Source organism: Falco cherrug, chromosome 8 (assembly GCF_023634085.1).
Source record: "Falco cherrug isolate bFalChe1 chromosome 8, bFalChe1.pri, whole genome shotgun sequence".
In the NCBI taxonomy this organism is placed as follows: domain Eukaryota; kingdom Metazoa; phylum Chordata; class Aves; order Falconiformes; family Falconidae; genus Falco; species Falco cherrug.
Genome location: NC_073704.1, coordinates 29,295,320 through 29,310,294, shown reverse-complemented (window position 1 = coordinate 29,310,294; position 14,975 = coordinate 29,295,320). Strand labels below are relative to the sequence as shown.

General features: G+C 46.7%; 1 protein-coding gene across 10 annotated transcripts in view; it reads right to left on the bottom strand.

The window, feature by feature from the left end:
- Nucleotides 1-9,760: 9,760 nt before the first annotated feature.
- Nucleotides 9,761-14,975, bottom strand: part of MRAS (muscle RAS oncogene homolog) — a 41,409-nt gene continuing 36,194 nt past the window's right edge. For all 10 annotated transcript variants that reach the window (XM_055718217.1, XM_055718218.1, XM_055718215.1 and 7 more), the window contains 2 exons: nt 13,891-13,970; nt 9,761-10,758 (listed from right to left, as the gene is read on the bottom strand). In XM_055718217.1, the coding sequence (XP_055574192.1) occupies nt 10,659-10,758; nt 13,891-13,970 (180 nt within the window). In that variant the 3' untranslated portion in view covers nt 9,761-10,658. The remainder of the gene's footprint in view (nt 10,759-13,890; nt 13,971-14,975) is intronic.

Genomic DNA, 14,975 nt, shown 5'->3' with positions numbered 1-14,975 from the left:
TGGAGTGTGCCTCCTTTCACAGAAGCACTCTCCAATTCTGTTGCTAGAAGCCCAACCAGTGGTGCAAGGTCTCGGCCACTTCTGCCCCTCACGGTATCTAGCTGAACGATATCTGATTTATATTTTGGCTTGCTTAATGAAAAGTCAACATTTTTTCTGTGTATCTCTCCATTGCCCTCCCCTGTCCGCTGCCTAAGAAGAGAAAAGCAGAGGAATAAAGCAGCTACAGAATACAGCCTCCCAGTACTCAATGAACAATGTGCTTCAGCAGTGACTGAGGGCTCTTTGAAACCAACGATAAAAGCATCTTTTCTGTCGAGGAGCCCAAGCCTCACAGGGGCAAGGGACTTTAATGACACCATTATCTTTCAGGCAATTAGGGCTCACTGGCACAATCCAGCATTGGTACAGGCGCTGTTTTGATTGCACAGCAATGGCTTAGTGAAATGTAGACTGCTGAAGACTTCGGAACATCGTAAATCGCTTTTAATCTCAAACCACCACAGATAAAAACGTACTAACACAGCCATAACCAGAATTCACAGGCACATTTTCTCTTTTAAAAACATATGCCCAGGAACAGACATCTCCTCTCTTCTCATCCTCTCCCCGTGTACACGAGCTCTGTAATGCTTATTCTCCTGCTTCTCTCCTAACACGCTGGCAAAAATGGGTTTGAGCTTGCCAGCTGCGTGTATGTTTGTTGTGTGTTGTGGATTATATTTTAATGACATACCCTAAGCCTCTTACGCTCAAACAAACGTGCATTTAGCTGTCTCTGTGTTTGTGCTGGTTTGTAAGGTAGAGGGTCAGCCAGCTTATCCCCCAGCTTCTCTGCGAGGGCACTGTCCAAGAATTTTAATGGAGCTTTCAAAAGCCTCCTGTTATGCAAGGTGCCCTTAATGGAGAGTCCTCCTGCCTCTGAAAGTTCCCTCTTGTTGCCAGACACAATGAAAGGCAAGGCATAATCTCTGTGGAAAGTGCCCAGATTTTTTCATGTTGCAGCGTGTAGCTGGGATGCAAAGCACGGCTCCCTCCGCTCTCCTGCCACAACCAGGGGGATTCATTTCATTAGTTCAGAAAGCTATTTCGGAGGGAAGGGAGGTTATGTAGGTCACCAATTCATCCCTGCTGCCTGGCAAAAAGAATTCATTATGAAATTTCACTTTAATTAATGCAATGCACCAGCTCTTAATAGTATTTCATCAGGACATCTGGTAAAAGCACATTAGCTACAGTTTAATGTTAAGGCATAATTGAACAGAACTCCTGTTGGAGCTTGGCTTTTGCAATAGGTTTCACTTCTGCTTCTCCTGCAAGCTGCCAATTAAAGAAATTGCGGGACTGCCTCATCAGAAGGTGATGGAGCCTGATCCAAAGTCTGTTTGACATAACAGAAAGGCTCTGGCTAACACTCACAGGCTCTGAAGTGGGTCTCTGAGGAACAAACTCAACATCCATCCTATGTCCATACCAGGTACTACTGGTACTGCCACGGATCTATAATGCTGAATATAACATAACAACCCTGGTGTTTTGTTCCAGCTGTGTTTGAAAGGCCATGGTCAAATGGTCTTTATAAACCATTTTCTTTTAGCTTAACTTTAAGATTTTTCTTGTTCTAATTTTATCTCTGCATAATTGTGTGGCTTAATACTTATTTGATTATCTGCCCAAATTAATGTCAGCACAGCAGCTTTCCAAACAGCCGTATTAAATATTCACATCCAAATGGGATTTTTTCAGCCCTTTGTTTTACAATAATCTCCTGGAATATAAATGTGAACTCTCAAAAGATTTTAGTTACTCAGTAAGTACTAGGTCATGATTATTTAAGTCTAACCAACAGTCTTTGGAAGATCAATATATTTAGAAAAAAGTTTGTGAAATGTTTGAAATGTTCTGTTTGATTTGAGGCTGCCACCTCCACTTTTCCTTTTCTTTTTTTTGGGGTGTTTGAATAGCCAGTAACAGTGATACTAAAAACCATCCACCACCAACACAAGTGCAGATTGCTTAGTTTCCCTTCTAGTTTCCCTTTTAGAGAGTTTCCCTCTCCCCCTTCAGCAATTTTTTCACCATTGTTTTTGGGGCAGCCTTACTCCTGACCTTCATTGAGAAGGGACACAAAGGACTAAGGTGTTAAGAGGAGATTTTTCTGCTGTTTAGTGGTTGTTTGGATTATTTTCTGCACCAGTATGCAAGAGAAGGGGACAGGAGTGATCTGGACAAGCGTAGTATGCCCTGGCCAAAAACTCCAGCGGGTTCCCAGTGGTGCTCAGCACCTGGCGGTCCTGCTGGCAGTACCACACACATGAAGGGGTCCTGAGGGCGTATTGACTTCCCCGGTCACGCCAGATGCCATATGGATGGCTGTGTCTGAAGGACCCTGTGCCACCCACCTGTCTGCGGTTGCTGCTGGACACTGTTGCAAGGGGCAGGTGGGACCGATGGAGACTGCTGGGGCAAGGCTGATCCACGTGGCAGGTAAGGCCATCTCACATCACAGATGCTCTCCTGGGGTCTAATCTCTATATGAAACAGCTAAACCTGATACCATATGAAAACACAGACAAACTGTTCCTGTCCTTAGCTGGTTGACACAGGGGATTCATTTCTGGGAAACAGCCAAATTGCCCCAAAGAGGTGCTAAGACCCCCTTTGTGTACAGACTGGCAATGAATTTGACCCTGTCTTCGAAGCTGCTCTGTGCATTAGACACAAACCCAAGCCCACATCATCACATTCCAGGCATCAGCCTCTACCCAGGGAGGAGTGCCAGCTCTGTCCCACCTTTACAGAGCCTGTGGTAAAAGACTTTTGCAGAGAAGGGGCAGCTGGGCAGTAAAAGATGCTGTGCTATAGCCACACTGGCTCTCCAGTGGTTTTTCAGTGCTGCAAGTACCATACTGGTCACAATAAGAGGAAAAGCAACCGAGACTGTTGCTAGGGCTGAATAAGCCTGCAGTTTGCCATTAGTTGGCAATAAAAGATAAGAAACATATAGGCAGCCTTCCTCCCTGAGTGTCGGTCAGGCTGATGCTAACTCTGGCCCAAGAAGCTGAAGCAGTTTGTTTAGCACAGGCATCAGTAACATTATTTATACGGCCAGTTCTGAAGGTCCTTGGGATGCTAAGAGGAACAGCCATGCTGGCATCGGATAGCGTAATTTCTTTGTTGTTGCCATAGGACAACATTGCCAAAGGACCGGGCAGTTTTAAAATACGCATTAGCCACTGCCCCTTGGAAACTTGAAACAGCAACTAGCTGTGGGCTTAAATAGCTTACACTCGGGGCTCACAGGTCTGTTCTCCGAGGGCAGCCCATCACCGATTGTCACCTGGGGACTCCATGGAACAAGCTGGTTCCAAGCTTTTGTTCTGTAAGGAAAACAAAAGCAGTCATGTAAATAAGTCCAAAGGTATTTCTTGAAAAGTAATTTTTTTTTCCCTAAATGAAGTACAGCTTGTGACCTTTTCCATTTTTGTTTTATCTCTATGATGTGGTAAGTTGAATCCCAAATTAGGAAGGAGATGAATTATTTAGGAAAAAAATGTAATTGAAAATACCGGGAAATAAGCCACTTCTGGGAGCAGCCTATAACTAGTAGGTACTTACAGTTTTTATCAGGGTCTGAACCTGTCAAGATAGCTGGCCTTAGACCTCTTCTTTTAGCATGTAATATTTATCTTCTATTAAGTCTATGCTAATTGTAGTTTCACAGCTTGAAGCAAATTGAGCACAAGTCCCAGCAGTGTGAGGTGTTTAGACATCTCACCCACTTCGCCTCTTTCTTTCTCCACACTTCAGATCTCTGCACTCCCATTTCTGCAGCCTACAGAACGAGATCTGCCACCTCTGAGTGTCCTTACTGCAAAGCACCTGCATTGATTCATGAATGCTTTAAGATACTAAAATGAAAAATCATTAGTGCTACTTCTCTATTCTTAGAGCAGCAGGTATCATGTGAATTTTCCCAGAAAAATTGTTATGTGCTAGAGTAAAACCAACAAAAACCTAGTAGAGTGCCACCTCTGACTTTTAAGTATTTTATGTTGGTGGTGTGACTGCTTTGCCCCATGTCCTGCTGCACCTCCTCTTCCCCGTGAAGCACCATCTGCCACAGGCTGCCCAAACACCCCATCAGCAAGCTAACCCTTCTGGCCAAAGGGCGATGGAGGAGACAAAGAGACTTCACCAAGCCGAGCAAAAAAACGTGGGAATGAAGCTCTGTGACCAGCTCTGTGGGAAGGTTTGGAGACGGGGATGAGGGCAAGGCAAGGCAGGAAGCTCCCGGGGGGAGGGCGAGCAGCACCCTGTCCCCAGCTCACACCATTGTGCTTTGTTTGACCTCCACAATTGTGCGAGCAGAGCCCGGCGCATCAGCCTTCACTTCGAATTTCCTGCTTTTTGTCTGCTCGCATCCTGGGGACTGTTGTTTGAAACACGGCTCTTATTATAGAGCTTGCAGAAAAGAAACCCCTGCCCCATAAGCATGTGCCCAGGCCTTTCAGTGGGTTCCCAGCGCCAGGGCTCCTGCTTTTAGGGGACGTGGGCTATTGAGATGCAAAGAGGCATGCCAAATACCCGACTGGGTCTCTGGCTGGTTAGGCTTGACTACTGCAGTCAAGAGGAGCTGCTGTCACAGACGCCACATGATAACCACCTCTGAGCGGACCAGCGTGTGACTTGTTCAGCTGGGCTGACTTCTCAACAGAGATTGTCCTAATCATGGACCATACAACGTGTTTTACCCAGACTTGCAGAGGATTTGGCTTTGCAGAACAGTCTCCCAATTCACAAAGCTCCTTCCTCCTCTCCTTGCTCCTGCTCTCTTACTGAGCAAATCCAGGATTTTGTCAGAGCCCCTTCTCTTTGGCTCCTGGACATGACCACATGCCCAGTCTGAGCTCTCAGACTGTGTTGTACTTGCCCTGGTCTGCAGGAGGGAGACCTGGGAGGAAGGATGGAAAGGAGGGAAGCAGTAACACTTGTAGCAAGTCAGGCTGCTCTGTTGGGCTTGGCACAATATTGCTGCCCCTCCCCAGGAATTGGCAAAGGAAGCCCTCAATTCAAAAGAAATCAAAAAGCTGTTCCAAAACTGCCAGGATTAGGGGATTTTGCCTGTCTCTACTCTGCACTCAGCACTGCTGGACATCCCCATCACAGTCGTTAGCACTGACCCCTGCGCTCACCAGCCTGGCAGGGCTCGTGCTGAGCATGAGTCTTCCTCCACCAGCCCCCTCTGGCAGTGCCTGCGTGCTTCTTCTGCCTCGGGAAGCCTCGGCCTGCTTGACCTGTTGGCCACTTACGTGTGACGTGTGGCAGCTGGAGGGAAGCAGCAGTGATTTGCCACAGCAGTGGGGAAAAAAACCCAAATCAGAACATACCTCCGTGCTGCTGCTCCTTGTCTCTCCCCATCACGGGATCAAGCACGTGCAGAGTCACCTCCCTGCTCTGTTCTGCTGCAAGCAAGTCCAAGTCCCATGTCATCCCAGAAACTGTCCATGAGATCATCTATGAAATATTTATTCCCCTCACATGCAAGAGAAAAAGAAGGAAAAAGCCTGCATAATATCAATGGAATCCCCAATAGCCAAATGTTGAATTATTTACAGCCCAGTTGTGCAAGTGATACTCATGAGATTGCTTAGTCTGCAAAATGCAATTAATACATTTCACAAAACTGGTGACTTCTGCTTCAGACTTTGTTTCGATGCATCAGTGAGACCCTAAAAAAGAGGTGAAATCTCCTTGGAGAAGAGCTAGAATACCCAGAGATACTTGAAATATCCACAGAATTTTCTCAGACCACTGCTAGGATGTAGGAAAGGGTTCTCAGACCACCAACTAGCTACCTGAAATGTGCATCTGGAGCCATTTCAGATGCTCATGTGCATCTTACCTGGATGCTAGCTGTTGCTCCAGAAGGGTGCAGATCTCCCATAGGTCTTGTATTACATCTGAACCCCCCAGGCAAATGCCTTGGATACCCCAAGGCATCTCAGGTGGCATTAAATACATACATGGAAGACACAGAATTGAGCCTATGCGACCGCAGCAGACCTCCCAGCACAGGGAACAGTGGCCAAGAACTGCCAACACTGCCTGTGTTGCAGCATCCTTCATCTCTTTTTTACTAGGAGATGTGCAGCTGTGATACAGCACTTCATACGTGCACTGAAGGTCCTCCTTTCTGCCCAACCTGCAGCAGAACAGAATGGCCACTGAACCCCAACTCACAGAACTTGAATTTCCAGACACAGAATTTTTCTGTCACATGCCAGGTACACAGGTTGATGGCAGGCATTTGTCACAGGGGCTTGCCTATTTCTCTAATGCCAAAATTCTCTCGAGCTCTCTTTCATTAGTAAATACGTATTTGAACCCTGACATCTGGAGTAGTCCACAATCTGTGCCTCTTAAAACACTCTTATATTTTGTATTCTTCATTATATTCTACTCTTAGCAGAGCTCTGAGGGGATCGCCTCCTTCCCAAGCACTTCAGCAACATTTAGTGATCATCACTTGAAATCAGTGGAGCTGAACAAGGCCCTGGGCAGTCTGTTTTGGCCTTAGGATGGTAACAAGCAGAAAAAAAAAAAAGAAAAAAAAAAAAGGAAAAGTTGGAGCCAGTATTACAATGCCGCCCTCTCCATGCCTAATAATGCTCATTTCCTCTTGAGACAAGACACATTGCGTATGTCTAAAACCCTCAGCCTATCCCAGTTTACAAATTCTAGTACAGCTGTAGGTTTAAAGAGCCAGCCAGAATTAATTATGGCAGGTTAAGGAACAGAGCAACGTAACATCTGATTCAAACCAAGCAATTTCAGGCCCTCGATAAGCCCTTGCTTGTCTTGTTCACCATCTCGAGTGTTTTCCTGAGCACCCCCATCCCAGCAGGTTTGCTCAGACGTACCCAGACTGTCCCTGAGCACTTTGCCAGTGGCAGTGCTGGCCTTGGCTGACACAGCCAAGCAAGCAGGTCCGTAGGTAACCCCATCTGCATGCCTGCACAGGTGGGGGGGGGTGTTTACTTCTGGTGTTATCAGGCTTTTGCTCTGCCTAGAGTTGGCAGGCAGAGCCTCTGCTCATGCCAGACGAAAATTTATTTATTTCAGCCAGGCGCTTTTCCTTCTCTTTCTCCCCTGCACAGCCCCCCCCCCCCTTAAATGAGAAACAAAGGTAGATGGACAGATGGATGATTTTGTTTGTACAACAGATACCATACATCTCAAAAGCCAGTAAGGAAACAAGCCAGTGTCTGCTTTACAGGCAGAAGCACCTGAGGGAGGAAACAGCAACACAGTTTACCTGAAGGCAGTGGTACAGCTGAGATGAGATCCCAAACTGGGGAGGTGGTTATACCTTTACAAAGCAGAAACTTATGTGGCTTAAGAACTTTTTTTGTTGTTTTACAAATATTATTTTATAAAATGAATAGAGGAGGCCATCTGGTTACCAAATACAAGTAAATCTGCAAGGTTTTACTCCTCTTTACATTTTGTTTGAAAGTAAGGTAAGGCTACAGACAGTTCTACCTTCTGAACTCTTATTTAATTGAAGAAGAACCAGATTGCTCCGAGATAAGCAAATGCAGATTTTTATCCAGGGGCTGAAGATGTTAGGTCACTTGGACCATCAGTTCTTTGGAAAATGAACCCCAAGCACACCCTTACAGGATCCTTCTCCAGACTGTCTCTGACCACAGCAAAAACGTCCCTAACCCACTGGATGCTCCATAGAAAAAAGTACGGCATCCACCAGCAGGGCTGGTGCTTTCTGGAGCTGAAGTGCCAACCAGTGTCTTACAGCCTGTGTCACCAGGTGCTGTGTACAGCAGGGAAGGGGCTCTCGGTTTCCTAACAGCCCTGAATATGAAAAGGTGAGTTAGATGGCAGCAGGCTTTGTATACCTCACTCTTTTGAGCGTTCCAGACTCGTTAGAGATGCGATCCCTGTTGGAAAACACTCCTTGCTATAAACAAGTTGATGAACATAGGAGAGAATGGGCATGCCTTCCCCATTTGCCACTATCCATATTCCGTTGCTAATCTGCTCCTTTCCCCTTCTGAAGAAGCTGAAGAAACAATTAAGCCGCTTCAGAAAAGGCAGATAATTTCTCACACGCAGAGCTGAGTACTCCGCAGATGTGACTCAAGATACACGCATGCTGTTTTCAGGCAAGTATTCCCAAGGGTTTAGATAAAAATAATAAGGATGAGGGGTTTCAGCAGAAATCAGGTTATTTTTAAGTGGAAGGGCTCTAGGGGGTATTAACAGGGCTCCCTGAAAATGCCGTCATCTTCTTGTGTGTGGGATCCCACAGCATTAGCTGTGTATAATTAAAAAACCCTAAGCCAGCAGTCAGGCTAGATGGAGATTCTAGCAGGAAAGTGGTGACGGGGATTACAGCAAACGGGGCTGGTGGCAAATACCAGGCACCTTCTGATTTACTCGAGGCTTTCAAGCCAGAACAAACGAGATGCTTACAGGGAGCTCTTCACCCCCAGAAGATAGTGGCAAGTCTCAGAAGCCAGGATTTGACCCGAATGGCGTCGGTCACCACAGTTCAGCCAACAAGGAAACGACATAGTGGGAGAAATGCTGCGATGTTCTGGAGCCAGACCCCTGTTGACACGGGGTGTTGCAACTGTGCTGAAGCGTATGGCCCGCATCCAACCCAAGAGTCCATGAAAGATACTTCTTTCCAATATCCCCCTCCTTAATCCATCGCCAGCATCTGTCATCGCACAGAAGGGGAGGGAGGCACTGGAGCCAGCATTACAATAAATGGCCTGCTGGGCCAGCCACAGGCATTTGCCATCTTTTGGCTATAACAAAGACTGGACAAATTAGGAAAATGTTTTCATTAGCCTCACTCACCTGAAACAGCAGCCAACTCCCATTTTAAAAGGTGGCCTGGCAAAGAGTCAAGAAATGAAATCCAGTGGCAAATAGGTTGCAAAGACAAACATAAACAACTAAATCTGTGATGATCCACCATCCTGAATGGATCTTCAGTATCCAATACCAGGATATTCTGCACTCAGACACATAAATCTCGGGCATCTCTGCCAATATTATAAGTCATGCCCATAAAGCATATCTGAGTAGGATTCAAGCTGAGGAAAAGCAAATCGTTACTTTTAAAGGGGTTTGGTGACCCTGCGAATGGAGCCGATGGCTTCAGTCCAGCAGGTGACAATCCATTAATTTAACGAAAAATTTGCCACTGCAGTTCCGAGTGCCAGGAAAAGTGTGAAAGAAAATGTGGCCCCTCCAGGATGTGCACAACCATATCTGTGGTGCCACAGATGGCAGCTTCAATGGCTGCAGGTTTTTTGCCTTCTCTTTTCATAACGATCAAGATACTTAGCTTTTGCTGTTTTCAGGGAGACATTTTAGATACAGTAAGCTTATGAACAGACACATCCCACTTGAATCATTTTCAAAACACCTCTTCCTTTCAAGTCACCAACTCTCGGCGAAGGAGGGAGGAGAAGAAGAAGAAACATTGAGTCAAAGCCCATGAACAGATTTTTTTTGCGTGTGCAAGATGAGCCTGGGAAAAGCAAAACAATTCATCTATCCAAGAGTGGCTTTGAAGGGAAAGGTTAAGGAATAATAAAGAGGGATTTAGATCGCACCACTTTACATGCATTTATGAGGGAGAAATTCAACACCCAGATAACAAATTCAGTTCAGGTTTTACTTCCTTTCTCCCCCTCTCCCGCACTTAAAGATGACATACCCCTTCCATTTGTAAATTACTTTAATTTAAATACTTCCAGGTTAACAAAATGTCTTAACTTTGACATGCCCCAAATTACAAACCAGAAACAAAACCTCTTGACAAAGGGTACGAAAAAAAAAATAATCCAAGCCCAAACCTCCTTTCCTAAGCTGGAGTTTATGGTCTGTGAGCTGGCTGCCCTCCAGAGTCTGACACAATGTCTGGAGCACCCAGAGCAGCTGGAATTAATTTTCTTCCTCCAAATCTATGCACTTTCATATGAAGTCGTGTTTTGGCACTGCCGCCTAAGACAGAGTTCAGTGCAAAACATCTAACCCCAGCCGTGTTTCTTTGCAACCCAACACTCGCTGAGCAAACAACGAAAAAGGAGAAGAGAGAGGAGGACAAAAAAAAAAAAAAAAAAAAAAAAAAAAGGAGAAAGAAAAGAAAAGTCCTTTCCCTTCCCTTCCCCCACACATACACAGACGGCTGTACCAACAGCGGGGCTATTCATGGCTGTTCAGAAACGAGTCACAAGGAGAAATATGTTTGCAGATAAAACCAACACTTTTTTTTTCTTCTTCCCTTTTTTTTTTTTTCCTTTTTTTTTTTTTTTAAATAAACATCATGGAGGCCCCTGGAAGGTGCTGGGGATGTTTGAAAGTTGAGGTCCTGCTGATCCCTTCCGCCTCCCATTCGCACGGCTCCCACGCTGGCCCTGACACGAAGCCACCCTCCAGGGGGGTCCGGACCCCGTCGAGCCGCCTCCTCCAAGCCCGAGATGCCATGGGGAGCTTGGGGGGGCAGTGGGGCCGTGCAGGCATCGCCGTGCGGGTTTCGCGCTGCTGCTCCTCGCCTGGGTTGGCGGTGGGTCAAGTGGGGAGGAGGGAGGCATCCAAGACACTCCCAGGCAGTCCCATCACAAAATCACGCACTGGAGTTTGTGGGAGCCTGTGGCTCTGTCCCCTCGCCATTTGGTCTTCTTCTTCTTCTTCTGGCTTTTCTCTGGGATCTGCTGCCTGTTTTGGGAGACGGAGAGGAAAACAAGGTCAGGTCGGACCTCAGCATCCAGAGCCCTGGGCACCAGCAGAACGGCATCGTGGCATGCACATGTGTATTTGCATATGTATCTCCGCATACCCTTCCACCACCACGTGGCTTTTCAGGCCACACAGCTAACGAGACACACACCTGCATTTTTAAGGAAGAAAGCAAGCCATAAGCAAACATTAAGACTAACAGCAGGGATGTACGTCCTGGCAGGGCACTATGCCTCCAGTTGCCCTGGGTGAACCGCTGCCTCCTTCCCTGCCAGGGGGCTGTGCTGGGAAACAGGGATGCTCTAAGCAATGCAACATCATCCATCACACTGCTGCTAATGCTCATTAGGAAAGAGAATGAAAGAGAGACAGAGTGCAGAGAGAAATAAACCCTCCTGGAAAGGTCTGCTTTCACTCAGCATTGCCCTTAGCCTGCTGCACTGCTGTGGACTTGGTTGCGGAGGGGGGCTAAAAAGCCATAATGAAAAAACAGAGTCTGCTGCTGCTGGGTCTCTGGGCCTCCCTTGGAAGTGGTGAAGAGCACCAGAGCACAGGGAGCGAGCCAACCCCAGAAAGATATCCCTGGCTGTCTGAAGTCACAGCCACCAGAAACACGCGGCTGCGAGCACCCCTGCACCGCGCCGTGGCGGCGCCCATCGGTCAGGATTGTGAGCCACCTCTGTGATGTTCTGTTGAGGGCTTCTCCCTTTTCATAAGACGAGGCGTTGCCCAAATGCCTGTTTGCAACTGTACCTGTTTGCAGCAGCCACTCAGCTAGCCCCACAGCGCAAATTGAACAGAATGCAGCTTTGCAGTTCAAGCACCCAACAGGCAGCCCATAGACTTAGATTTCATTGCAAAATAAACCATACAAGCACCAGCAGCTTCCATAGATTCAAACAGTGTCTAAATAACCAACCTGAGAGTTTGAATAGTTCAAAACCAGCCTCTTTGCTATGCCATATGCTGGGCACTAAACTAAGTGTTTAGACCAAGTTATCCAGACCAAGATGAGACATAGCTGGGAGGCAAATCACTATGGCTTTAGCTGATGTTTTTCCTACAGCCTCAGCTCCCAAATGCTTGCAACCACCTGAAAAACTCAGCTTTGACTAATAAAGGGCTTTTTTCAGCAAGTATGAAAGCTGGAAGAATGAAAAACATAGAACTTTAAAGCTCAAAACTAGAAAGCTGAAGTAAAAGAATACTTTAAAGTTAATTTGGATAACCACTAAGTGGCTGCAAGCTGTTCACAGTGTTCTGGAACTGTTTTAGAGATCCAGAAAACCACGTCCCACGCCTGCTCAAGATCTCTGCTGTGACAGTCCTTGTGTATGTACCGCTGCAGCATAAAAGGGGTATCAGGAAATTTAAAAGATCTGTGAGGCAGACTCAATCACCCCACTCCTTTCTGGATTACTTCCAGACAAGTTTCTTACATGAAGCTAAATAAACTGGGAATCGGCCAAGTGCAAGGAGCACAAACACTGCCAACCCTGAACAAGCATCCTCAGCTTGCAAACTCTCATGGGCTGAGAGCCTCTGCGTTTGTAAAGCCCTCCAGGAATGACACAGCTATTAGGGAGCTGTAAATGTACATGTTATTTGGAAAAGCTCACTTAAAAAAAGAAAAGCAGTACTCGGTGGGTGATGCCATCCTACGGCTGTGGACAGTTTGCTATGTCCAAAGGCCACGCTAAGCTGCTTTGCAGCAAATGACCGGCTAGATCACACAGCATCTCTCTGCTCTTTGATGTAACCCAAGTTCCAGCTCTTGCAAACACCTCTGGTACCCTCAGTGCTACGGAGGGTTTCACCTGGCTGGCAATGACTTTTGCAATGACTACTCAGGGAACTGAGGTGCATCACCTATTTTTGAGGTTATGGAGTGCATTTTCAGGGCTTGAATTCAGTGATGCCTCCTTACAATGCTCCTTCCAGCCTGTCTTTACTTGCATTAAGTAGAGAAAGCAAACACTGCCTCACCATCTTATTTTGGCTATGTTTCTTCCCCCCCCCCCCCCCCCCCAGCAGAATAGATGGGGGTAAGGGCTCACTGTAACACAGCAGCACTATCTAGCTAGCTAATGCTGAGTTACAGAACAGTTGGGAAATAGCCTGGGACATTTCCAACTCAGCTCTGTAGTTCTCCAAAGACTTTCTGCCCCCTGCTTTTGAGACATGTGGGAAGAGTGGGCAGTACCATCTGCTTTTGATGGAGACTGAGTCAAGGCTGCGCTAAGATTCGCAAGTACAGATACGCTGTGAATAAATGCTTCATGGTTTAATTGCCGAGCGAGGCACACTGACTGCACGGTGGGGAGGAGCATGATTTCAGCTCAGCACCCTCCCAAAACACGAAAAATAAGGGCCCAGAAAAATCTGGCAGACAAGTGGTGCCAGAAAAACAAATCTTAGAGAGATCTGAGGTTATCAGCAAAGACGCCGAGATGTGCGTGCAGCTCTTTTCCTGCAGGGCAGCCGGGATTTTGGAAGGCAGTCCCTCCCTGCTGGCAGCTGGAGCAGGGGTTCGCCCGGAGAGCAGGCGTTTGCCAAAGCGAGCAAAGGCGACTCATGCCAAAACTAGGAACAAACCTCTGCAGTCTTGAGGAGGAAACCTGTGGCTTAGCCATTAGGTCATGCCGTTTTTCATACAAAGCGGCTTAATTTTTTCCATTTGGTGAGCAGAAAATGTTAGCAGTCACCTACAACATTAGAATTTTGTAGAATTTTTTGCCAGTCCTTTTTAACCTTTAGCAACGCGAGACCCTGAGAGTAGAAAGCTACGAAAACCCAAATTACTGGTCCAGAGCTTACTGCCCGCCTGTTAAAGCCAATCATTACAGTAGGCTTTGCACTGTTCATTGAATAATATATCCATTGTGGCCACAGTTAGTACTCAACCTGCCTAGCGCTGATGTCCTGCAAGGGTAACTAAGTGCTAGTCATGTCTTTGTGCAGATACAGGACAAGAAAATTTAATAAACCCCAGAAACCCTCAACCAAACCACTTGGCCCTTGCTCCCAAAAAGCTGGCTCCTGGCTCTCCAGGCCAGGACTCCTGCACATCCCATCCACGGGCAGTGAGCAAGTGATGAGTTTGCAGCTTACCTTATTACCCTCACGAGATCATGGAAAGCCTTGTCAACATTCAATGGTGGGTCCTTGGCACTAGTCTCTATGTAGGGAATCTGGAGAAGTGCAATGCAAAAGAGATTAGTAAGAGCCTACATGTTGGTAGCAAACCAGTTTCAAAATGAAAAGCCCCAAAAGCTGGAGAAATCAGGTGCCTAAGAGACCAGGGAAATACAGGTAAACAAAGTGTTGTTGTGACACTGCTATCAACACTTTCACGTTCACAGCAAAACCGACGAGCACTTAAAAAAGGTCCAAAATAAGCACCAGGCAAACCAGCTGCTATCAAAGCTCCGGGTTTGGGGAAGAACAATCATAGGCTTCATGTCATCAGATGTTCTCTCCCCCATAGTTGTGCTTGCAGACATGAAAATAGCCGAAGGTTGTGGAAAGACGAGCACTTGCCAAAAATTCTTGCTTGCCACATTTTGTTAGGACTACTGCATGAATATTCCATGACTACAATTCCCCTTCAGTGTAAAATGATCTTCTCCTTCAAAGTCTGACAGCCAGATGGGGCCCTCTAGACTGCTTGTCCAGGACGCTGGCAGATTTATAGAACTGCCTCTGATCAGGTATGTTCATACACGGCCTTTTGCAAAGTGTGAGCATACAGGTTGTGCTGCTGTTTCGGTGTCCTGGCTCCTACAGGAAAGAGCTTCCTTGGGGAGGGGAGGCAGCGAACGGGCCCTGCCAATGCCCATTGTGGCTTGTTCAGACACACCACGCAGCTTGCCATTTAGGCACTGCAAGTTGCCAAGAGGTGTTAGGCCTTTCCATTTACCTTTCCATTCAGTTCCTCCTAGAGGAGTTGTCGTCTCCCCTCTGGGTATTCCAGACTGCTGGTTTCAGAGGGGATTAGTGCAGTGGCATGTGATCTACACCCATCCAAGACCAATTTCTCAGGCTAAACTACGGCTGGAATAATGCAGAGCTAAGATGGTGGGCCAGATTCATATAGGCTTAACCACCCTGTAACTTCATTATCTTTAACAAGCTCACTTCCTACAGATACCCAGGTATACTTCCAGATGCCTGACTCCACCTTTTCACTGCAGGAT